The sequence below is a fragment of the Haemorhous mexicanus genome, chromosome 2, assembly GCF_027477595.1.
Source record: "Haemorhous mexicanus isolate bHaeMex1 chromosome 2, bHaeMex1.pri, whole genome shotgun sequence".
NCBI classification, from domain to species: domain Eukaryota; kingdom Metazoa; phylum Chordata; class Aves; order Passeriformes; family Fringillidae; genus Haemorhous; species Haemorhous mexicanus.
In genome coordinates, this window is record NC_082342.1 from 100913075 (window position 1) to 100931831 (window position 18757).

General features: G+C 37.6%; 2 protein-coding genes across 7 annotated transcripts in view; one reads left to right on the top strand and one right to left on the bottom strand.

Annotated features, from left to right (window-relative positions):
* PUDP (pseudouridine 5'-phosphatase) overlaps positions 1-10166 on the bottom strand; it is a 65396-nt gene extending 55230 nt beyond the window's left edge. Inside the window, exon 1 of one of the 2 annotated variants that reach the window (XM_059839719.1) lies at positions 9713-10166. In XM_059839719.1, coding sequence (XP_059695702.1) covers positions 9713-10136 — 424 coding nt within the window. In that variant the 5' untranslated portion in view covers positions 10137-10166. Of the gene's footprint in view, positions 1-5299; positions 5331-9712 lie in introns of those variants that run through there. The other variant, XM_059839721.1, reaches the window with a different exon arrangement.
* The window catches only part of STS (steroid sulfatase), a 107097-nt gene continuing 97829 nt past the window's right edge, over positions 9490-18757 (top strand). The window contains exons 1-3 of one of the 5 annotated variants that reach the window (XM_059839717.1): positions 9532-9743; positions 10609-10783; positions 13028-13117. In XM_059839717.1, coding sequence (XP_059695700.1) covers positions 13098-13117 — 20 coding nt within the window. In that variant the 5' untranslated portion in view covers positions 9532-9743; positions 10609-10783; positions 13028-13097. Of the gene's footprint in view, positions 9744-10094; positions 10231-10608; positions 10784-13027; positions 13118-18757 lie in introns of those variants that run through there. The other 4 variants (XM_059839716.1, XM_059839715.1, XM_059839714.1 and 1 more) reach the window with 4 other exon arrangements.

Consider the following 18757-nt stretch of genomic DNA (forward strand, 5'->3'; position numbering starts at 1 on the left):
TCCTAGATGCCTTCATCCATGAAAAACGAAAACATTTAAATTATAAATGGTAAAAGGATAAATATAATAAAAATATGATCTACAACAATAATAACAGTGAAAGTTATTAGGCAGCAGAATAGCCATTAGATAGACTACAATACCTTAGTGGCCCAAATACTTTCATTTTCCTGAGACATCTTCCCCATGAAACACTGTTTTTAATTTTTAAAGACTAGGAATTTATTATATTGTGATAAGCTCTTTATGGCTCCATGTCCCTTGAGCCAAAAAGCAAAGAACATTTTGTTAGTCCAGTAATGCTATAGAGAAGACTCAGTCCTAGCATGAAAAGATCCACCATTTTATATGGTGCAATTTTTTGCAATAATGATCTTGTAGCAGAATGATGACTTTATTGAAGGTTATGTCACTTTACAGTCATGCATGAGTATACTCTTCTATCCTGGAGAGACAGGTCAAAGGAGGTTACTATAGGTAAATTACAAAACAAACAAAGAAAAATATCTTTACCATGGAACAATTTATTCAAATGAAATACGTCTCAGTACACTCATGCTCCACCTTAAACCATTAATTTCTCGTACTTCAAACCTTCTGATACACTACCATCCTATTTTTTTCATTAAACATACATTATCTTTCACTTAATTCTTCTAGTACTAGTGCAATTTTTTCCTCTTGCTTAGAAAGGTTCCCAAATGACCAGTACCAGTGTCAAACTCATAAAACATCCCAATCAAAAAAATATAATCCCACTTATTACTGATCAGTAATCAAATAAAGGTATATTCTATTAGTTTGAATAGGTACTCTGTTTAAGCTTACATTACACACAAATGGAGCAATTAAAGCAGAAGATAATTTTGAAGACACAATGTTCCAAAAGATGCCCTGACATAAACAGCCTATTTTCTGTATACAGTGACACTGGTACTGTGAGAAGAGAGCCTGAGTGAACTCATATTTATGCACAGCAGACAATCCATGCCCAGGGCTGAGCAGATTAGCAGCAAACCCAGTGAGTGCAGCACGTGCGAGCGCAGGGCTGCGGCAAAGGGCTAGCACGAGCCCATCCTGTGGAGAGCAAAGGTGACATGGGGCCCTATTACAGCAGGCCAGAGAGCACACATTAATGAGCTGGAAGAATGAGACACTGTAAAGCTGCCCATATTATAAAATGACAAAGGTCATGAGCGCATTCACATAGATGTTAGACTGACAAATAATAAAGTGGGCTTTCCTCTTAAATGCCTTGCATTACCCTGAAACAAACTGCATGTGAAACTTATCCAAAAGAACCACACACAGGCAGAGGCAATCCAAAAACAAGCAGCAGAGAAAAAAGCAGTGTTTGGAGTGCTAACCCATAAGCAGTACCCTGTAACGACTGAAGCATGGACTCAGACCGGCAGGGAATCTGAATCCTTTATTCAAAGAAACCAGCTGGTTTTATACACTTTTTCCAGGCACAGTATTTCCTTACATGATAATTCTCACACTTGACCTATCCCATGTTGCCACACCAGCAACACTTTCTAAATGCCCTTCTATGGAGTGATCACGTGCTGTTCACCCATGCGTCAGCTTCTGGCAGGCTCCTCTGTGTAGGGCTCTGCCATGTGGCACCTCTGCCCCCAAGGTCAGGTGGAGACAGCCTCTCGGTGCCACCACGCACTCCTTGTGCCACCATGGCATTCTGCAGGCACGTGCCACAGCCTGTAATTCAATTCTATCCTATCTCTTTCCACAGTGCCCAAAGGAAATCATTCAAGAACTAAAAATAAACTTGCTTCATGAGACACAGTCTATTAGCACTTATTTGATGAATTTTACAAAAATATGCCGTATTTGTCTAAAGAGAAAGAGGAAGAAATTTAAGAATACATTTTGAGAAGAAACCAGCTATTATATATAACAATAGCTTGGAAAAGTACATGAGAAAGAGCAATGTACACTTAGATGAAAGTTTTTCCAAAATGCAGCATCAGATATACTGCCAAACTACTATTGAATATGGTATTCATTATAAAAGGAATAAAAAGATTATTAAAAGCTGCACAAGAACAGAAAACATACATGGAGACAGCAACAATTGATACTGTCAACAGGTATGCAACCCTTCAAGAAACAAAATATTGCTTTAAAAAAAATGTCCAAAAAAGTTTTCAGCCATCAAATTAAAAGAGCCACAGAAGACACACTCTTCACTAGCTATTGAAGCAAAGGAAGCAAAAAACAGAGATTAAAAATTACAGGATGGTTTTCCCCTATGTACCAAAAAAAAATCTTGATGAAAGTTAATACTACCTCAACAAAACTTAGGTCAGAACAATGATTTTCTTCTTATTATTATCAAAGAGAGACGAAAAGGAATAAGTCAAGGTCAGGAGCCTCTGAGAGAACCACTGCAAGCCACAACAATTACCTTGGTTATACAAGTCTCAGTAGTCCTGTGAAAGAAATTAGTATCAATGCAAAGATGTACATAAACACATAATAGGAGCAGCAACAATCATTAGCAGTACCTACTTCATGCCAGAGATGTTCATAATGAATGCAATAAAGTTTGAGAGGAGAAGATATTTGGCTTAATTGCTTCTGTATTTTTTGTTAACATAGTTCCTGGTCTTAAAAAGAGCAATGGTCATAGTGTGAAAATTATCATCTCCATTAAGGTATGTAGCCAATGTAAAAGAAAAAAAGTTAAAAATAATAGCAGCCACAATCACCCTTCTTCCTCCTCCATTAGAAGTATAAATGCCAGTATTCAAGAGCAGGATTGTGTTTCAGAGAAGATATACCAGCAGAATTCAGAGACCAGAAACCACTCTGCCCAAATTAAGATGTTCTGAAAAATTCCACTCTCAAGAGCTCAATTAGCCAACTCACAACAAGGCTATATGAATGAATTACAGCTACTCAGAACAAGAGCTGCAGAACTGGGTCCAAGATGGTACAGAGTGTAACTACTGCCAGTATGTAGAATAATAAAACCAGGGTTTTTAATGCTGTTTTTCTTCTTAAGTAAAAAGAAAATTGGAATACAGCAGATAGAAATTGTGTTATTATAATGGAAAATTCTATGCACCTTTTCTTTCTGTGAAATTCTATTCCATTTATGACACCTTATTATTTACATTCAAAGCAAAGTAATTGGAACTTTACACACATGACAGTTTATGTACGCAACAAATCCTTATCATCTACAAACAGATTCGAAAATCCGCTTTTAGGCATAGGAAGTGACTAATTTTTATAAATAGTCTAACTGCTGTATGCACCTCTAAAATCACTAAATAGAACCTTTACACTCCTAGCATTTTCAAAACATAACTCCCCACTTACTACAGGCTCTTTATGCAATTGCAAGTGTGCAACAGTCAGAAAACAAAAACCACATTATTAAAAGGGAAATTGGAAAACTCTCGGGATTAACTGTTTGGCATGCAGTTTCTCTGGGTTTTGGGTTTTTTTCTTACTTCATAATCAAATGTTTTGGGTCTGGGGCAACTCATAAATAAGCACCAAAAATACATTGCATTTGTCCGTAATTCCTGTACAATATTAAAATCAAATAATGGATCTTTCAGTTTGGGAGCATTCCTTGGTTAATTTCTCAAGGGGAAAAAAAAAAAAAACATTGTTAATGCTGCTCATGAGATTTTGAAATGTGGTAGCTGCTGCAGAAATCAAAACCAAAACCCACAAAAAAAAAAAAAAAAAACCTGTTGAAGGCTGAAATTACTCTGATTCTGGATTATTCTAACCACAAATCAAAAGCAACCATGTGGATGGTCAATTCGCAAATCAATCAAGGGAATGACCAAATTCAGACTCTGGGTTAGTATGTTTGTTATGTTCTTGCCAAAATTTTTCTTGCTGTTAAATTAAAATGTTAGCTTTCAAGCATATGACAAATCTTATTTACTGTATTTATGGTTAGTTAATTCTCAATGAGGAGCTGTTTTACTTATGTCCAAGATTTGCTCATGAAGCATCTATAGGGTATTCTAATCCAATAATATCCTTAATCTCTTTAGTTTTGCAACAAATTTCAAATACTGAACACAGGGGCAAGAGAATATTTTCCCTTCACTCTTTTTTCCCAAAATCAGATGGAAAGTGAGAATGACAAGAAAGTAAGTTTCCACTACAGAGAAGCAGAAAATAGGCTTACAAAGATTGTCAGGTTATAGTCTAAGAAGATTAATTCCTGCATGTAAGGCATAACATAGACCAATCTAGAGAGGACTGATATTTAATGGAATTGATGTTATTTGCTTGGATGCAGAAGAAAGAGGGAGCTGTTTTAAATAGAAGACAGCATGCACATAAGCAAACTCCAGCATGGAACTCTCATCAGTTTACTTGTAACAGCCATCTCCTAGGCAACATGTGCAATAAAATGAAAGTAAGAGTACATTTTTGACTTCTGATGTTGTGACAATGAGTAGGTAACACTGGGGAGAAAGAAAACATGCTGAAATTCTTGTGAATCTACAACAAATTTAACTACAAAAAATTTCAGTGCAAGCTAATTTCTTCTATATTATAGACCAGTGTCTGGTCAGCCATGCAGAAGTGTCTTAGAATTGGCACAAAACACAGAAGTCTTCACACAAAGGAGACAGTGGCTATAAAAGCAGTAACTTCTGATCCCAGTTGCCTTAACTACTGTCCATCCCTCTGGAAATGGTGACAAGCTGGCATACCTGTGCCTGTGCAGTCCAACGTGACTTCGAGTTACGGTGAAGGTATCTTGCAAAACTAAGCTGCTTTAGGAACCATCTCCCATATGTGAACACACTGATTTATCTCACATAAAGATACTCTTTTCCAACACTAAGGGGCACTGAAAAGGATAATAATTTTCATAAAACAATCCCTACTCCTAGGAGAAATTTAAGCAAAAATAAATACATGACTAAACATTCTATACTAAAGTGTCATGCTCTTTGCATGTTAGCTTAATTCTAGTTCAGCTTTAAGCACAATGCTAAGAAATATCTTTACAGCCATTTTCCAAAGTTCGTTTGTCAGTTGGGAAAGGTTAATATTACATGTCATAGATACATATTATTATATTGGCTTTTTGCAAATATTAAAATGGGTTTTATATCTGTGGAGTAAAGTAACTTTGTTATAAAGATATAGTTTGTATTTCTGTTGTTAATTAAGCTTAGACATAGTAGTAAAATAGCTATGCTTGTGTTAAAATGCCTGCTTGAATGGGATAACATCCAATGAACACAGGATAAGGACACCTGCTACAGAAATGCCAATTATCAGCACTCACCATTTGAAGAAAGCATGAACCAAGGCCCAAACTAGAAGTGATAAACAGAAGAAGCCAGAACCACAGCCAAAAAACACGCATGCTCTAAAAAGGCAGACCCAAGGAGGAGCCATGTAAAATAGTTCCTGGAAAATGTCAACTAGTTTAAGGATATGCATATGAGTTTATGAACATGCAACAAGCTGATGTAAGGGAAAAGGTATTTAAGGGGTATCCCTGAAGGTGACAGTGTGGTTTTAGATGACTGCCAAGATGCACCTGGCTGTAATAACCTTGCTTTACGGTCCTTATCTCCTATCATCCTTCAATAAACTTTTAAAATTTTCACAAGAGTGTGAACGTGTTTTTCACTTACACATGTAGCTTGTAGAGAATTTTAAATGTTTTCAGCCCCCTAAAAGTTTAAGCACAGATCATCAAAGGTGACATTCAATCCTATTTGTGTTTTGGTAGTAGGGCAGCTATTGGCTACAATTATATAACAAAACTACTTGTCATAGCTTAAAAATAAACCTATGCAGTAAGTTTATAAGATAGATCATGGGGGGCATTACTCTAGTAGTATATTGTGTACAATTTAAATACATTTTTTCCTCCTATATCCTTAGCATTGATTTTGTATGTTTTTATAATATGCTAAAATGCCAGGATCCAAACTGTACAACTATAACAACAGGATTTATTTAGGAATCAAATATCTCTAGTTTCTGTTGTTGTTGTTATTATTATTATCTGTTAACCCTGTACTATGCGTTGGATAAGTGTATAAGTAGGTGTAATATTTTTAATAATTTTAAATATTTAATTAATTATATTAAAAATTTTGTTTCTACATTTAATTAATGAATTAATTTCTTAAAATAGTTTAGTATTTTTAACTATACCACACACTAGCGGTTAGAACAGTAGTCTTCTGTAGGAACAGACTAGCATATTTTAAGAAAAAGCAATCTACTATTCTGAGCATTTCATGTCATTATTTGTTGTAGGAAATCAAGAAAAGAATTCAACTTAAGAAAGTTAATGCCTTAATTGAAGTGCTGGTAGGTTGTGTTGTGATTTTGTTGTTTTGGTTTTGGTTTTTTTTTTTTTTTTTTTGAGAAAGTACAGCAGTACAACAAAAATTAAGATGCAGTTTTTTCCTTTTCCTCTGGTTTCTACTACACAGTGCACAACTAATCAACTATGATAATAAATGAAGCTGCATGAGAGGGTGATCAGTCACTGGAACTGGCTCCCCAAGCAGTCGTCATGGCACCAAGGCTGTCAGAGTTCAAGGAGCATTTGGACAAGGCTCTTAGTCCTCTGTTCTAGTCTTCAGAAGTCCTGCGAGTTGCTGGACTCAATGATCCTTATGTTTTGGGAAGAGATGGAGTTGAGCTGCAGGCTGTGGCACGCACCTGCAGAAGCACACGGCAGCACAGAGCTGACCTGACCTTGGGAGGAGGTGCCACGCGACAGACCCCTATGGAGAGGAGCCTGCTGGAAGCTGACAGACGGGTGAACAGCGCGTGATCACCTCCAAGATTCTATCCCAGAGCTCAAAGGGAAAGATTAGGTAATAAAAAAAAAAAAAAAAAAAAGGAAGGGTAGATTGCATTGATTAGACTTGCAGAAAAAGGAGGCTGACAGACAGGTGAACAGTGCGTGATCACCCCTAAGATTCTATCCAAGAGCTCAAAGGGAAAGACTAGGTAATAAAAAAAAAAAAAAAGGAAGAGTTGATTGCATTGATTAGAAATGCAGAAAAAACTGGTGTTAGATAACCTTTGAAACAATGATACAGAAGGACTCTGAATGAAAGGGTTGAAGGATTTCCACAGGCAGTTCAGAGGCAGTAACTTCTGTGTTGAAAGTAAGCTGATACATCGAGGTGTAACTCAAGGACAACTTAATCAGCCTCAATTATGTTAAAGGGAGGGGGAAGATAAAATAGCAGTTCATCAGACCCAGCAATGCTTTCACACAGCCAAGGATTAGCTGGAGAAGCATAGGCTGCAGGTTTTACAGGGTAACACTTGGATTGCTTCCCAAGTCAAGAACCTTATGAACACCTCAGACCTCATTTAAGGACATTATACTCACAAAGATTTTGGAAATCTTTCTATCAGAAGACATCCTACCTTCCTTAATCAGAAGCAAGTATGTCAATTACAGAAAGCAAGTGCATGGCATGTTACATCTGATGAATTTTAATGCTCAATTTTTCTCATCATTTATAGATCAATTTATATTTGTTCTATAAAATCAGTAGGGTTTAGGTAAAAACATCTAAAAATAGTCATGTACATTTGCAGACACTACTTTGTTCAGAAAAATTTTTGCAAAACCTGAAGCTTCAGATACTAAAAATTGCAAACAAATTTCTAAGTTTGATTATAAACTATGCAATCAACCAACCACTTTAAAAAGTTAGCAATAATAGATATTCAATACAAAATCTTTATTTGTGCTCTTTGAAAGGAAGTACATTTGGGCCATTTCTGTAGCTTCTTGAAATATGTATGTAATTCATTTTATCACCTCCAATGAACACTATGTGACACATTAAAAATTTCATAAGAAAATTACAGGGTTCTTATGTAGGTTAACATCAATATGAACATTTGTCTCATTCAGCAGATTTGCAGTAGACAGGTTGGGCAGAGGGAATCTAATTTGCATATGCCTTTTATCACTCTTTCCCCCAAGTTATTCCAAATTTCTTGAAACATTTAGGAATCTTGGGAAAGTCAAAGCAGTCTCCTAACTGCCTTTTTGCGTCCCAAGGGTCACCGATCATCATGAAACAAATATGCTCACCAAGAATGTTAAACGTTTCATAGTATTCAGAGGCTGAAACATATTGAAGTCCTCTGAAAAGAAGTGCACATAATGAAAATCTCCAAGGTAGTGTCACTTTTACTACTCTGTACTGGAAGATACTTGAAGAGTATTTTCAGTCTAATGCCTTGTAGCTGAAAGATTTCTGAAATACAACACATACTTTATATGTAACTTTTTAAAATAGATGAAATCACATTATTACCAATAACACATCATTGGACAACAGGACAATACTGTCCTGTTAGGGTGACTATTGTCTGTGTGAAGATTTCCAGCTTCTGACAAAGAGCAATAGTAACTAAAAAAAGCTTTCCTGAAACTTCTAAGAACGAAATTAAAATAACAGGTTCTAGATTACAGGATAACACACATACACACACAAACACACACACACAAATGTGTGTGTGTGTATCCCCAGGCTATTTGCGACTCCAGTGATAAAGCTGAAAATGCAACTAAAATCTAAATGCAACTCAACCACTGTTTTGCACAGCTTAGCCATTTTTGTTTTAAAAGGTTAATGTGGATCACCTTCACCTCTTACAGCCCTGAAGGAGGGAAAAGTGCACATTTCTTGGAAACACAGTGTAATTCAACAGACTTCACAGCAGTCTTCCCAGAAACTGCAACAATTCAGGTTTTGCAGAAAGAAGGCACGCACCTCCAGTTCACACCTTTTAGGAATTCACCTATATCCAGAACTGCTTCCTGTGTGATAACTCACAATAACTATTTCAATAACTAAGTCACATGCCAAAATATTCCATTATTCCTCACCAGAGGGTCCTGATTCAGCTAATAGTTAAGAGCAGACTTAAAAACTGTCCTAGTTATAGCGACTATTCAAAAATCAAGATCTAATCGAGCAGCAGCACGGGAAGCATCAAGCTATAGAGTAACCCTGCAAAGCAGAAAGTCTATTGATACCAAAAGTAAGAGAAAACTATCAGAGTGCTGTCCAGGCTCATCAGCCGGAGAAGGTAGCTCTAAGCGCTGCTGAGCGCTGTCCAGCCCTCCGAGACCCGCTGCTCCGGGCCTCGGGCAGGGCACGGCCCGAGGGTCTCTCAGACCAAGGCTGCATGCCCGTTCTGCTCCCTACCCTCTCACTTTCCCTGGCTGTCAGCCCCAGCCTGCCCCTCACCGCTCTCCCCACAGCCACCCAACCTCGCTCAGCCCTCTTCCAGCCACATCAAGTACCCCGCTCACCCTCAGCCCCTGGTCTGTTACTTTAAGGGGAAATCTGTCCCCGAAAGGCAGCAAGTAGCGGAAGCAGGAGAAGAAATTAACTCGTTTCCTGTTGCTTTAATCCCTTCACTTTGGTTTTGGCAGCGCCGCCCGGGGCGTTTTGGCTGCTCGCCCGGAGCGAGGAGGCCGCGAAGGAGCAGCCACAACCTGAGCTGCTCCGACCGCGGGAGGCGGAGGGGAGGGGAAAGGGAAGGGAAGGGAAAGAGGCTGCCCGCCGCCAGCTACGGCCCCTCTCCGTCGGGGCAGGAGGGCCGGGCCTGGCGGCGCGGTGGAGCCCACCGCCACGGGGCGGAGCGGAGCGGGGACCTGGCCGTGGAGGGGAGAGGGGGTCAGGCTACGCACCCAGCAGCAGCCCGTCCATGTCAAAGATCAGGTGAGTGACCGGGCGCAGCGCGGCCGCCGAGGAGGAAGCGGCCATGGCGAGGCAGAGCAGCCGGAGCGCAGCAGGAGCCGAGGCAGACGGAGCCCGCGCGGTGCGAGACTGGCCAGGCCGGAAACCTAACGGGGAGGTCGGGCTAGGGCGGCGGTTTATAGCGGCACCCGGGGCGGGCCGGGCCGGGCCTGCCGGACCTTTGTTCTGTCTTGTTCTACCTTTTAAGCAAAGTCCATTTCTCTTCTTGGGGCCTCTTATCTTACAGAGCAGCGCTTCTTGCCCAGAGAGGTTGTGGAGTCTCCCTCTCTGGAAACACTCAGCAGCCATGTGGATGCAATTCTGTTCAGTGTGCTCTGGGATGACCCTGCAGGGAGGTTGGCCCAGACGACCCATGGTGGTCCCCTCCAACCAGACCTTCTTTGTGATGCCTAAATCCTGTTTGGTGATGCTGGCGGGAAATACAGAACAGTTGCTCTCAAGTTGACATGTTAGCCAGTATTTCTTCTGCATGCCTGTGTAGAGATTTACAGGGGTGCTATTAGCACCAGACTATAGTTGAAACAAAAAGATGTAAATCTGTGTAAAACTGTGAGGGATGAGTAAAGTAATGGAGAGAAAAAAAACTGTGAGGAAGGAGTAAATCTTAAAGGTTGCTGAGTGCAAGAATGGTTAATTGAATGCTGGTTTGGGTATTGTATGTTTTTTCTGAAACATTCAAGAAGTTCTGAAGTTCAAGAAACAAGATTGTTTTTAAGTTGAAACAAAATCTTCCTGCATGGACACATCATCCGGTTTTTACTGGGCAGTTGGGAGGGAAAGAGGGCACCTACCTCATCAATTTTCCTTTTTGTATTTTGTCATGCAGGTAGCTCTCCACTGGGCATCAAGATCACTGAAGCACCGGTTGCAGAGGCAGACATGAGCTGTATCAAGCTCCCAAGGTGACATACTGGCTTGAAGATGTGTACTGCTGTGCCATTCTGTGTGAGGACAGTGGTTAGTTGCAGCTTCACATAGGGGGAGTCCTGTCTCATTTGTAGGTAGGCCTTGCAGCAATTCCTTTTTCCTAACAGTGCCTTCATTTGAATTGGCAACGTTTCACCATGTTAGCAAGTTAGTGGGGGCTTTTAAAGCCTTAACTGTAGGTGTCCCATAGCTATATTTGAATTTTAATTTAGGCTTGTTAAGCATCTTACCTAGCCCCAAAACCTGACCCTTCCAAGTACATTCACCCTATATTTATGTGAAATGTATACACAGAATTCTCCTGACACCTTCTCCTATTTGTGAAATAAGACAAATAAAACATCCTTGGCCTTTACTTGTACCTTTTGAATAATAAAACTTGACTTTGAAACAACATTTTTTGAGTTTTGGATTGGTTTTCTCTTTTTTATCTTGTCTCATTCTGTAAAGATAATGCTGCTTAGGCCCTTTCTGTGTAGGCTAGGAAAAGGATTGTGTGCAGTACCTTCAATGTCTTTTAAAAATTTTGTGCGTAGTCGTGAAATTGGTTCCTGTTTATATTTAAGAAAATGGCTCCTGAGCTTTGAGGGGTTTTTTTTGTAACCTTACAATATATGAGTATTAAAAATGCCCACGGCTCTTTTGCTTCTGCAATAAACGCTGTGCAACAAGTCAATATTCCAGTTTTGTTTCCAGCAAACATTTATAGTTTCTTTTGTAGCACACTTAGGTGGGAGCATAGCTAGAATCAATAGGGGTAGGATCATAAATACAGTAGATCAAAAAAGGTGTTAACCTCTTAAAGGGAATTTAAAAAATAATGATTTCAATAGTTGTAATGGTAGTTTTGTGCTGTCCTAAGAAAGAATGTGATTCTGCTGTAAGAGACAAATATTTAAAGAGGATGGGTAATGATGTTGTATGACAGTGTTACCTGAGGTAGATTTATTAACTTTCTAATTAGCAAATATTCTAAAAATCTGGTTTTTAATTGTATGTAATGTGAGGGAGTAAAACCTTTCTTTGTTACTCAACAGATGTAGCTTTTTCTTGTTTCCTTGATTTATTGTTCTAATTAGAAAAAAGTATTTGATCATAACTTCCATTGCTTCTAGCTCCTAAAAAGGGGGAAAAAATTACTATTTTTAGCATGTAAATACCCAGTTAGAGAAAACAAGGGTCTTGCAAAACTTTTGAGTACTTAAAGTAGAAATAAGTCATAGGCAATCTATGTGAAAGTAGCCCACAAAATTAAAGTGTAATACAGAAGCTGAACATTTTTAGGGTTAAATGGTCTGGGTTACAAATCCTATGGTACACGTTTCAAGACTGTCACATTGCTGGCAGGCTGATGACCTCAATTTGCTTTGCTTTGCTCTGGCTCATCAGTGATAATCAGTGTGATGTTAGCTTACTTGATTCTTCAAAGCTGTGTTCAAACACAGGAAAATGTTCCCAAGATAGAAAACTGTTTAGGTTTATTCTGTGTGATTAAGTCTTTTTACTAACAGAGTGAAATGAAGTAAAAGTCCAAGCAACATGGTGGAGCATAATTTTCCAGATACATAAGTAATAAATTATGCTGATCTAAATTTTGTTTGAGCTATCTTAAATATCTGTATCTAATGACTCACCAGTAGTATTTGGTTTTGTTGTTGGGTTACTTTTTTCTTGGAAGGGAGTGAAAATTTGATTTTGAGAATTTGATATTAAGAATTGTGGAATTGATTTTTTTGTTTGCTACTATTTTTTATTACTTATTTGAAGCTGACTTTGAGTTTTAAGGATTTCAGTAACTTTAGAGTTGTGGGAAGCATATTGTAGTTGAGGTGCAGTAATTACGAACACCGATAATTAATTATATTCCTACAAACCTGATGTATGCCTAGTGAGAAGAATGAACTTGGATGTAATAATTAAGATGTAATTCTGTACCTAGACTTGAATCCCGGAAAGTCTGAAGAACACAATTTTAACTTCATGTACATTTAAAAAATTAATGCTATTTGGGCATACAGCAAAGCAGATATATGGTGTTGTAAGGTACATATATTTCTGAATGTCCAGGTTTTTAAACAGTTTTTAAACCTGTAAATTAGCTGCCTGTAGGTAGCCCTTCTTAATGCCAAACAAATCTATTTTCTCTGGTTTTGTAATAATATGCTAAGATCTCATTGGTTTTATTGTTATTGAATGTGAGATAAAGTGAAAATACTCAAGTACTGTGTGGTTATTAAGTATGCAACACAATGTTTTATGTACTAGGTCCTCTTAACTTTTTTTAACTTCTATATTTGTTGGGTTTTCTTTACTTTGAGGCTGGAAGTTTTGTACCTCACTGAGATTTATGTGACCGAGTTCTTTCCTGGAGAGTAAAAGCTTCAGAATATGCTTAAGTGTTTTCATAGGTAATACATTTGATTATCATATCTGTTATTTGATTCAGTAATTGCAGTTTCCTATTTCACTGTTTCATATTGTGCTCAAAGCACCGAATCACTTACCTGTTTTTTATGCCATTCATAGGAGCACCATGCACTATGTGTTTCACACAGAAATGACTGACTTTATTTTTCTTTTTCTGCAGGCACCTTGACAAAGAGAATAAATAGATTATAATCTGTTTTGGTTTGAATATTAAAAAATAATTGAAAGACTTGAATAAGTCCAGTAATTTAAAAGCTTTCATAATGTTTTACATAAACAGCTGTTAAACCCACTATTAGTAACAAATTACTTGGAATGATTTAGAATTAAGTGTAAATTCAGGTATCAGCTGAGATTCTCAACAGTTAAGCCTATAAGCTTTCAGAAAATGAAACCCCTCTCAGGGCTGGATATCACCAAACATGAGCTTTTCCACCTTAAGATTATGAATTAGGTGAATTGTACTGTTTGAGTTCATGTTTTTATAGGTACAAAGAAGATGACTGTATGTCTTAAAGCAATTAAATAGTACCATGGAACTCCTGATCTAGGTCATGTTTTATTGCTTACATAAGTTAGAAGGATGTATATACTCTTTTAATCAATCACCTGTGTCTTCTCTCAGCCAAGCAAGCAGGGGTAGGAGAGCCATGTGTTTTCTAGATTTTGGTATTGTCAACCAGTTACAAGTGAGATAGTTACAAAGGCAAGGAAGATGATGTGTTACGCTCCAGGAGAATGAAATGAAGATATGTGTTGCTCACATGTGTTCATCTCAGTAAATTTAGATGAGGCACTATAGATATAGAAAGGTTCATTTTTAGATGTCAATTGCTGTATTAATTGGTGGGATTGTACAACAGAACAAAGTTTCTGAAGCTGGGAAAGGAAGCCTTAATATGCTTTTGGGCCATTATTGCTTTTGTTAAGGCCACTGAGAACCATTTACTCTCCTTTATGGATTGTGACTTAGCTTGTTGACATACTTTTTGGTCTGGCAAACACACAAACTGTTCAGGTAATTAGCAGTGTCATTGTAATGAAAATCCTGAAGTGCCTAATGGCTGGATCCTGCTTAGCCTTAAACTATCAGGAAGATTAGAACAGAAGGGATTGCATCCCCAGATATGATATGAAGATATGATATTATATGATATCCTGCTTTATTTTTCCTGTGATATGGGTTTGCTGTAACTTTTTTTTGTTATGGTATAACTTTCATTTGTTTATCTAACTTACCATTGTTACTGGAACCTAAAATATTTGCTATGATCTTGGTTTTATGTCTTGTCTGCATGTGGATTTAATTGCTTTTTGGTTCATTTTACTACAGTTTGATTGTTACAGATTAATAGAGATAAAAAGTTTTGTATTTCTGCTGTCATGTGGAATGCACATTCTGTGAACCTTTCTGAGCAAGTCATCTATAACTTGGTTGCTGGCAGTAAAGGCGAAACTGAATGCAGTCACCCTTCCAGTGGTCCCTTTCAGTCTTGGTTTCAGAAACTCAAACTTTTCAAAGGCTGTGGTAATTAGATCTTCAGATGGAGAAGAGAGAGAAGGAATTGTGATTCTCAGGGTTACAAGGTCTCTAAGCAACTGATCTGTAATGCTGCTTCACGTTCTGGTTTTATATGCATGTTCCCTTTTTGGGATGCAACAAGCTGGGGAGTTGAATCTCCAGAGCTCAGACATTATGCCTACTTTGTGTTCCCTTAAAAGTTTGCATCTGTCTTGAAGAGTTGAGTAGAAATAAATGAACTGGCTGACACTCAGCCCAGAATGGCTTCATGATCAGGAAGAACATGCTGACAGCCTGGGAAGTGCAAGGAAGGCAGCTGGAGGCCAGCTATCATACAATATTGTGATCTTTCTTTCTTTGCAGTGGTTCTCAGCTTCTAGAATTATCTAGGCAGAAAAAGAATAGTACTGATACATATAAAAAATAGCAACTCTGATCAGGAAGCAGAAATGGTGCAGAGGGGAGAAGGGGCAGTGCCAAGCAGAGTTAGCCAGCTTCTTGAGTCCCCATTGCAGCAGAGTTGTATTAGACATCCTAGCTGTTCCTTACTGTGGGAAGTGGGACTTTTCCTTGGCTGCCAGAGTTAGCCCCAACCAAGTCATAATTCAATTTTTTCTATTCACTTGCCCCAGAAGCTACTGCCCTGTTCTCCTTCTCCCATGTACAGACACAAACATACTGGCAGTGTACCTCAGAACATGCTCTTGTGTACAGACAATGGGAAGTAGGCTTTGTGACCACTACTATGTAAGGCACTGAATAATTTTTGGGTGAGAAAATAGTTTCATCACTAGTCTGTCCACTTACTTTAAGTGCAGCTAGTGTTTACCTATCTTAAGGAATTAGGTTCTGTGTATTGTAGGAAAACAGATGAGGAAATGATGTAGATGTATTTCTTATTTTAGACTTTCAATTGAAATGTTCTTTGTAGAAGACCAGTAACAGACACTTGTTTTCATAAAACAATTATAAAACAAGGAACACCATTTGTAAATACTAATACAGTTTGATGGTTAGGTATTAGGGATACCTAGAAGAATGCAATGAAGTTCAAGTGTTGGCAAGCCAATCAGGCCCTGACATTTTTTCCCTAAGACAGCTAGCTCCACTTAAACAGGTAATCTCGAACATTTCACCTTGAGTTCTGAGAGATGAATGATTGCTTACTCTGACACTGCAGGTTTGAAAGAGTTCTATATTTCCATTTCATATACTTACATATAGGTAAGACCACAAGAGAAGTTCAAGGTCTAGTCAGAGAATTCTCTGCAATAGAATTGTATAGGCTTAAAATATCTGTCCAGACATTATGCTTAAAATTTTCTGAATCTTTCAGTGAATCTTTTGCTTTGCTAGGATATCCTGTGTTTTTCCTCTACTCTTCTTTTTTTAAATTTATTTAAAAAATTTCATTTCTTTAATCTGTTGTTGTAAGTTATGCTTTCTGAAGCTTTTAGAATTTTGATTACTCTTCAGCATTTTAGGTTTTCTGTATCCTTAGAGAAGTCCACCACACAAGTACATTTACTGTAGCTGTGGGGTTTATAAATGACAAATAGAAAGTCATTTTTTGCCTTCTTAGTCCCAGGTAGATCAGCACCTTTGAATTAACATAAGAGCTGAATTACTGTCTTTGCCATAGTTTGGTTTTTACTGCTGATAGTCAAGTTTTTCCCCATGCTGTGCCAAGCCAAAAGCTCAAAAACTTTTGTTGCTGTTTGTCCCATTTAAAATTTTCTTTATGGTTCACTTCTATATGTAGTTTCACTAATTAAGAGGAGTCAGTATCATGCTTCAGTGAAAGAGATCAGGGACAGTATCTCTAGCCCATTAAGAGCTTATTACCTCTTCATACAGTTCAAAATCTCTTTACGCATTTTTAAGTATGAAAAACTGCTATGTTGCAAGCCTAATGAGGCAGATACCTGCAAGAATCTGTGCTACAGAATGAATTGTTGTATCCTTGTTTCAGAAATGTTGTATGTGTCATTTAGACCAGTGACTGCTACAAGCAGAAGGGAGTAAGTATTATATTAATGACTGTGTTTGACAGCCTAGCTTCATAATCTGTTTTTCACTGACTTTTCATTTTTATGCTAATAGTTATGCACTCATCTGGAAAAATTAGACTAATACAATTTTCCAAAAACTATTAACAAGACTTTTAGTATTAAGATGGGTATATATCCTAATGTGCCATGCCAAAACTAAGCTTTTTTTGTAGTCATGAAATGGGGCATGGTTAGGGTATATTCTGGAGTTGCAAATCATGAAGGAAAGCCTACAGGCTTCAGGGGGCATAGAGCTTTATTCAGGGTGTGGCATTCTTGTTGCCAAGCATCAACTAGGTGAACTTTCTGGTGGAAATAAAGTAAAACCCTGTCTGATTTCAATTTTTCAGTATTTGGATGATTGTTGGTTCTTGAAGGACCTGATAAAGTGTGGGGACATGAATATCCATACGCTTTTTCTGACTTCATCACATCCAGAAAATAAAATAAATGATTTTGTAGATCAAATGAAAAATATTTTTCTTACCTGTTTAAACCCATCTTTGTTTAAAAATCATGTTCTGTTTATGACTCACAGTAGCTTAGACCAATATTATTTGATAGTCAGAAACTATGGTTATAGCAGCTACAAAACCTGAATCTTTTTCTTGCAAGGCGTAGCCAACACGTTCCTCCAGCTAAACTCCCATGTGTAAGTCTTAACAAAAGTTAATCACAACCATTAAAAAAACCTTTAGACCAAAACCTTTAGACAGTGTCATAGAGTTCTATGTACAAAAGCTTTTGAGACTTCCTCAGACCTGTATAAAGTCCTCTGCAATCCACAGATTTTATAAGTTCCTGTAATGACTTTCTATCAAGATACCTACATGACTACACAATTTTCATAGAGAAACTTGCCAATGTTTTTTTAGACTAAGCTGAAGAATGAAATTTAAGCATCTTTTCTTACTGAAGGTTTTTTAATGTTCTCTAGAATCCAATAATACAATTTGTACATAGTCCCTAGAATACCAAAACAGTTACCTTTTAATTCTGGGTAAGTGTCTTTCAAAAATATCCTTTGAAATTAGCTATCTACCTTGGGTTTCAATATGATAAGAGAAGTTAACAAATACCCTTTGTTTCATCTTAGCTCTGTTGCTGCTATGTTTCATTTGACTCTAAGTAAAATTCAAGTTTAGCATATTTTGTGGAAGCAGAAGCATTTACATGTGCACCAACATCCAGGCAGGCTAAGATAGCAGTGTATCATGTTTTGTTTTACCAAGACCGTACATAGTAGATGAACATTTAGTAGTATGGTAAAGTAGGTTCCTAAACTTCTGAAACTTTGCAGAGAAGTTTTGATGAACTGAAACAAAGGGTCTGACTTGCTGCAGCTCTGCCTTACCACTAAATTCCAGTGGAAATTGAGTCATGCATCCTTCTTCCTCCTTTTAATCCCAAACACTAACTAAAACAGTAATTTCCTTTACCAGTTCAATGAATTGAGCTCTTTTATACATATGAACATTCATAAATGAATTGGTAGATACTGACTCCCAACTTGTGACCAAAAGTCCAAAGTACCTTAAAAAACAATGTTTCTTACATATTATGAATGAAAAAAAGTGGACTCTGTGTTCATGTCTGACTCTGTGTTTCTGTGTGGAAAAAACCAAACCACAAAAACACTTGTTGGCCAAAATGGAGAATATAATCCATTAAGTAACACGGATCATTGGAGAATACATTACTGGGTGATGTAGTACTCTATTGGCCATTCCTAAATGCAGCCTTCCCTGTTGGCATTTCAGTTTTCACTCCTGCTTAAGCTTTGAAGTCAGCAAGTAATTGTCACTTTAGCACCCTTTAGTGATGTTTAATCAAACACAGAAAAGAAACCCAAACAAACAAACAAACCCTCTTAATGCAGTCTTCATTCAGTACTCACATATGAGAGGATGTTTATTTTTACACTCATTACCTCATTGTAATTTTTTTGTATACTGTTATAGTTAGAATGAATAGATCTTTATAAACTGCATTTTGGTTTTCCATATCAAATGCCTTAAATTGTCATGCTAATTTGCATAGACAAGTCT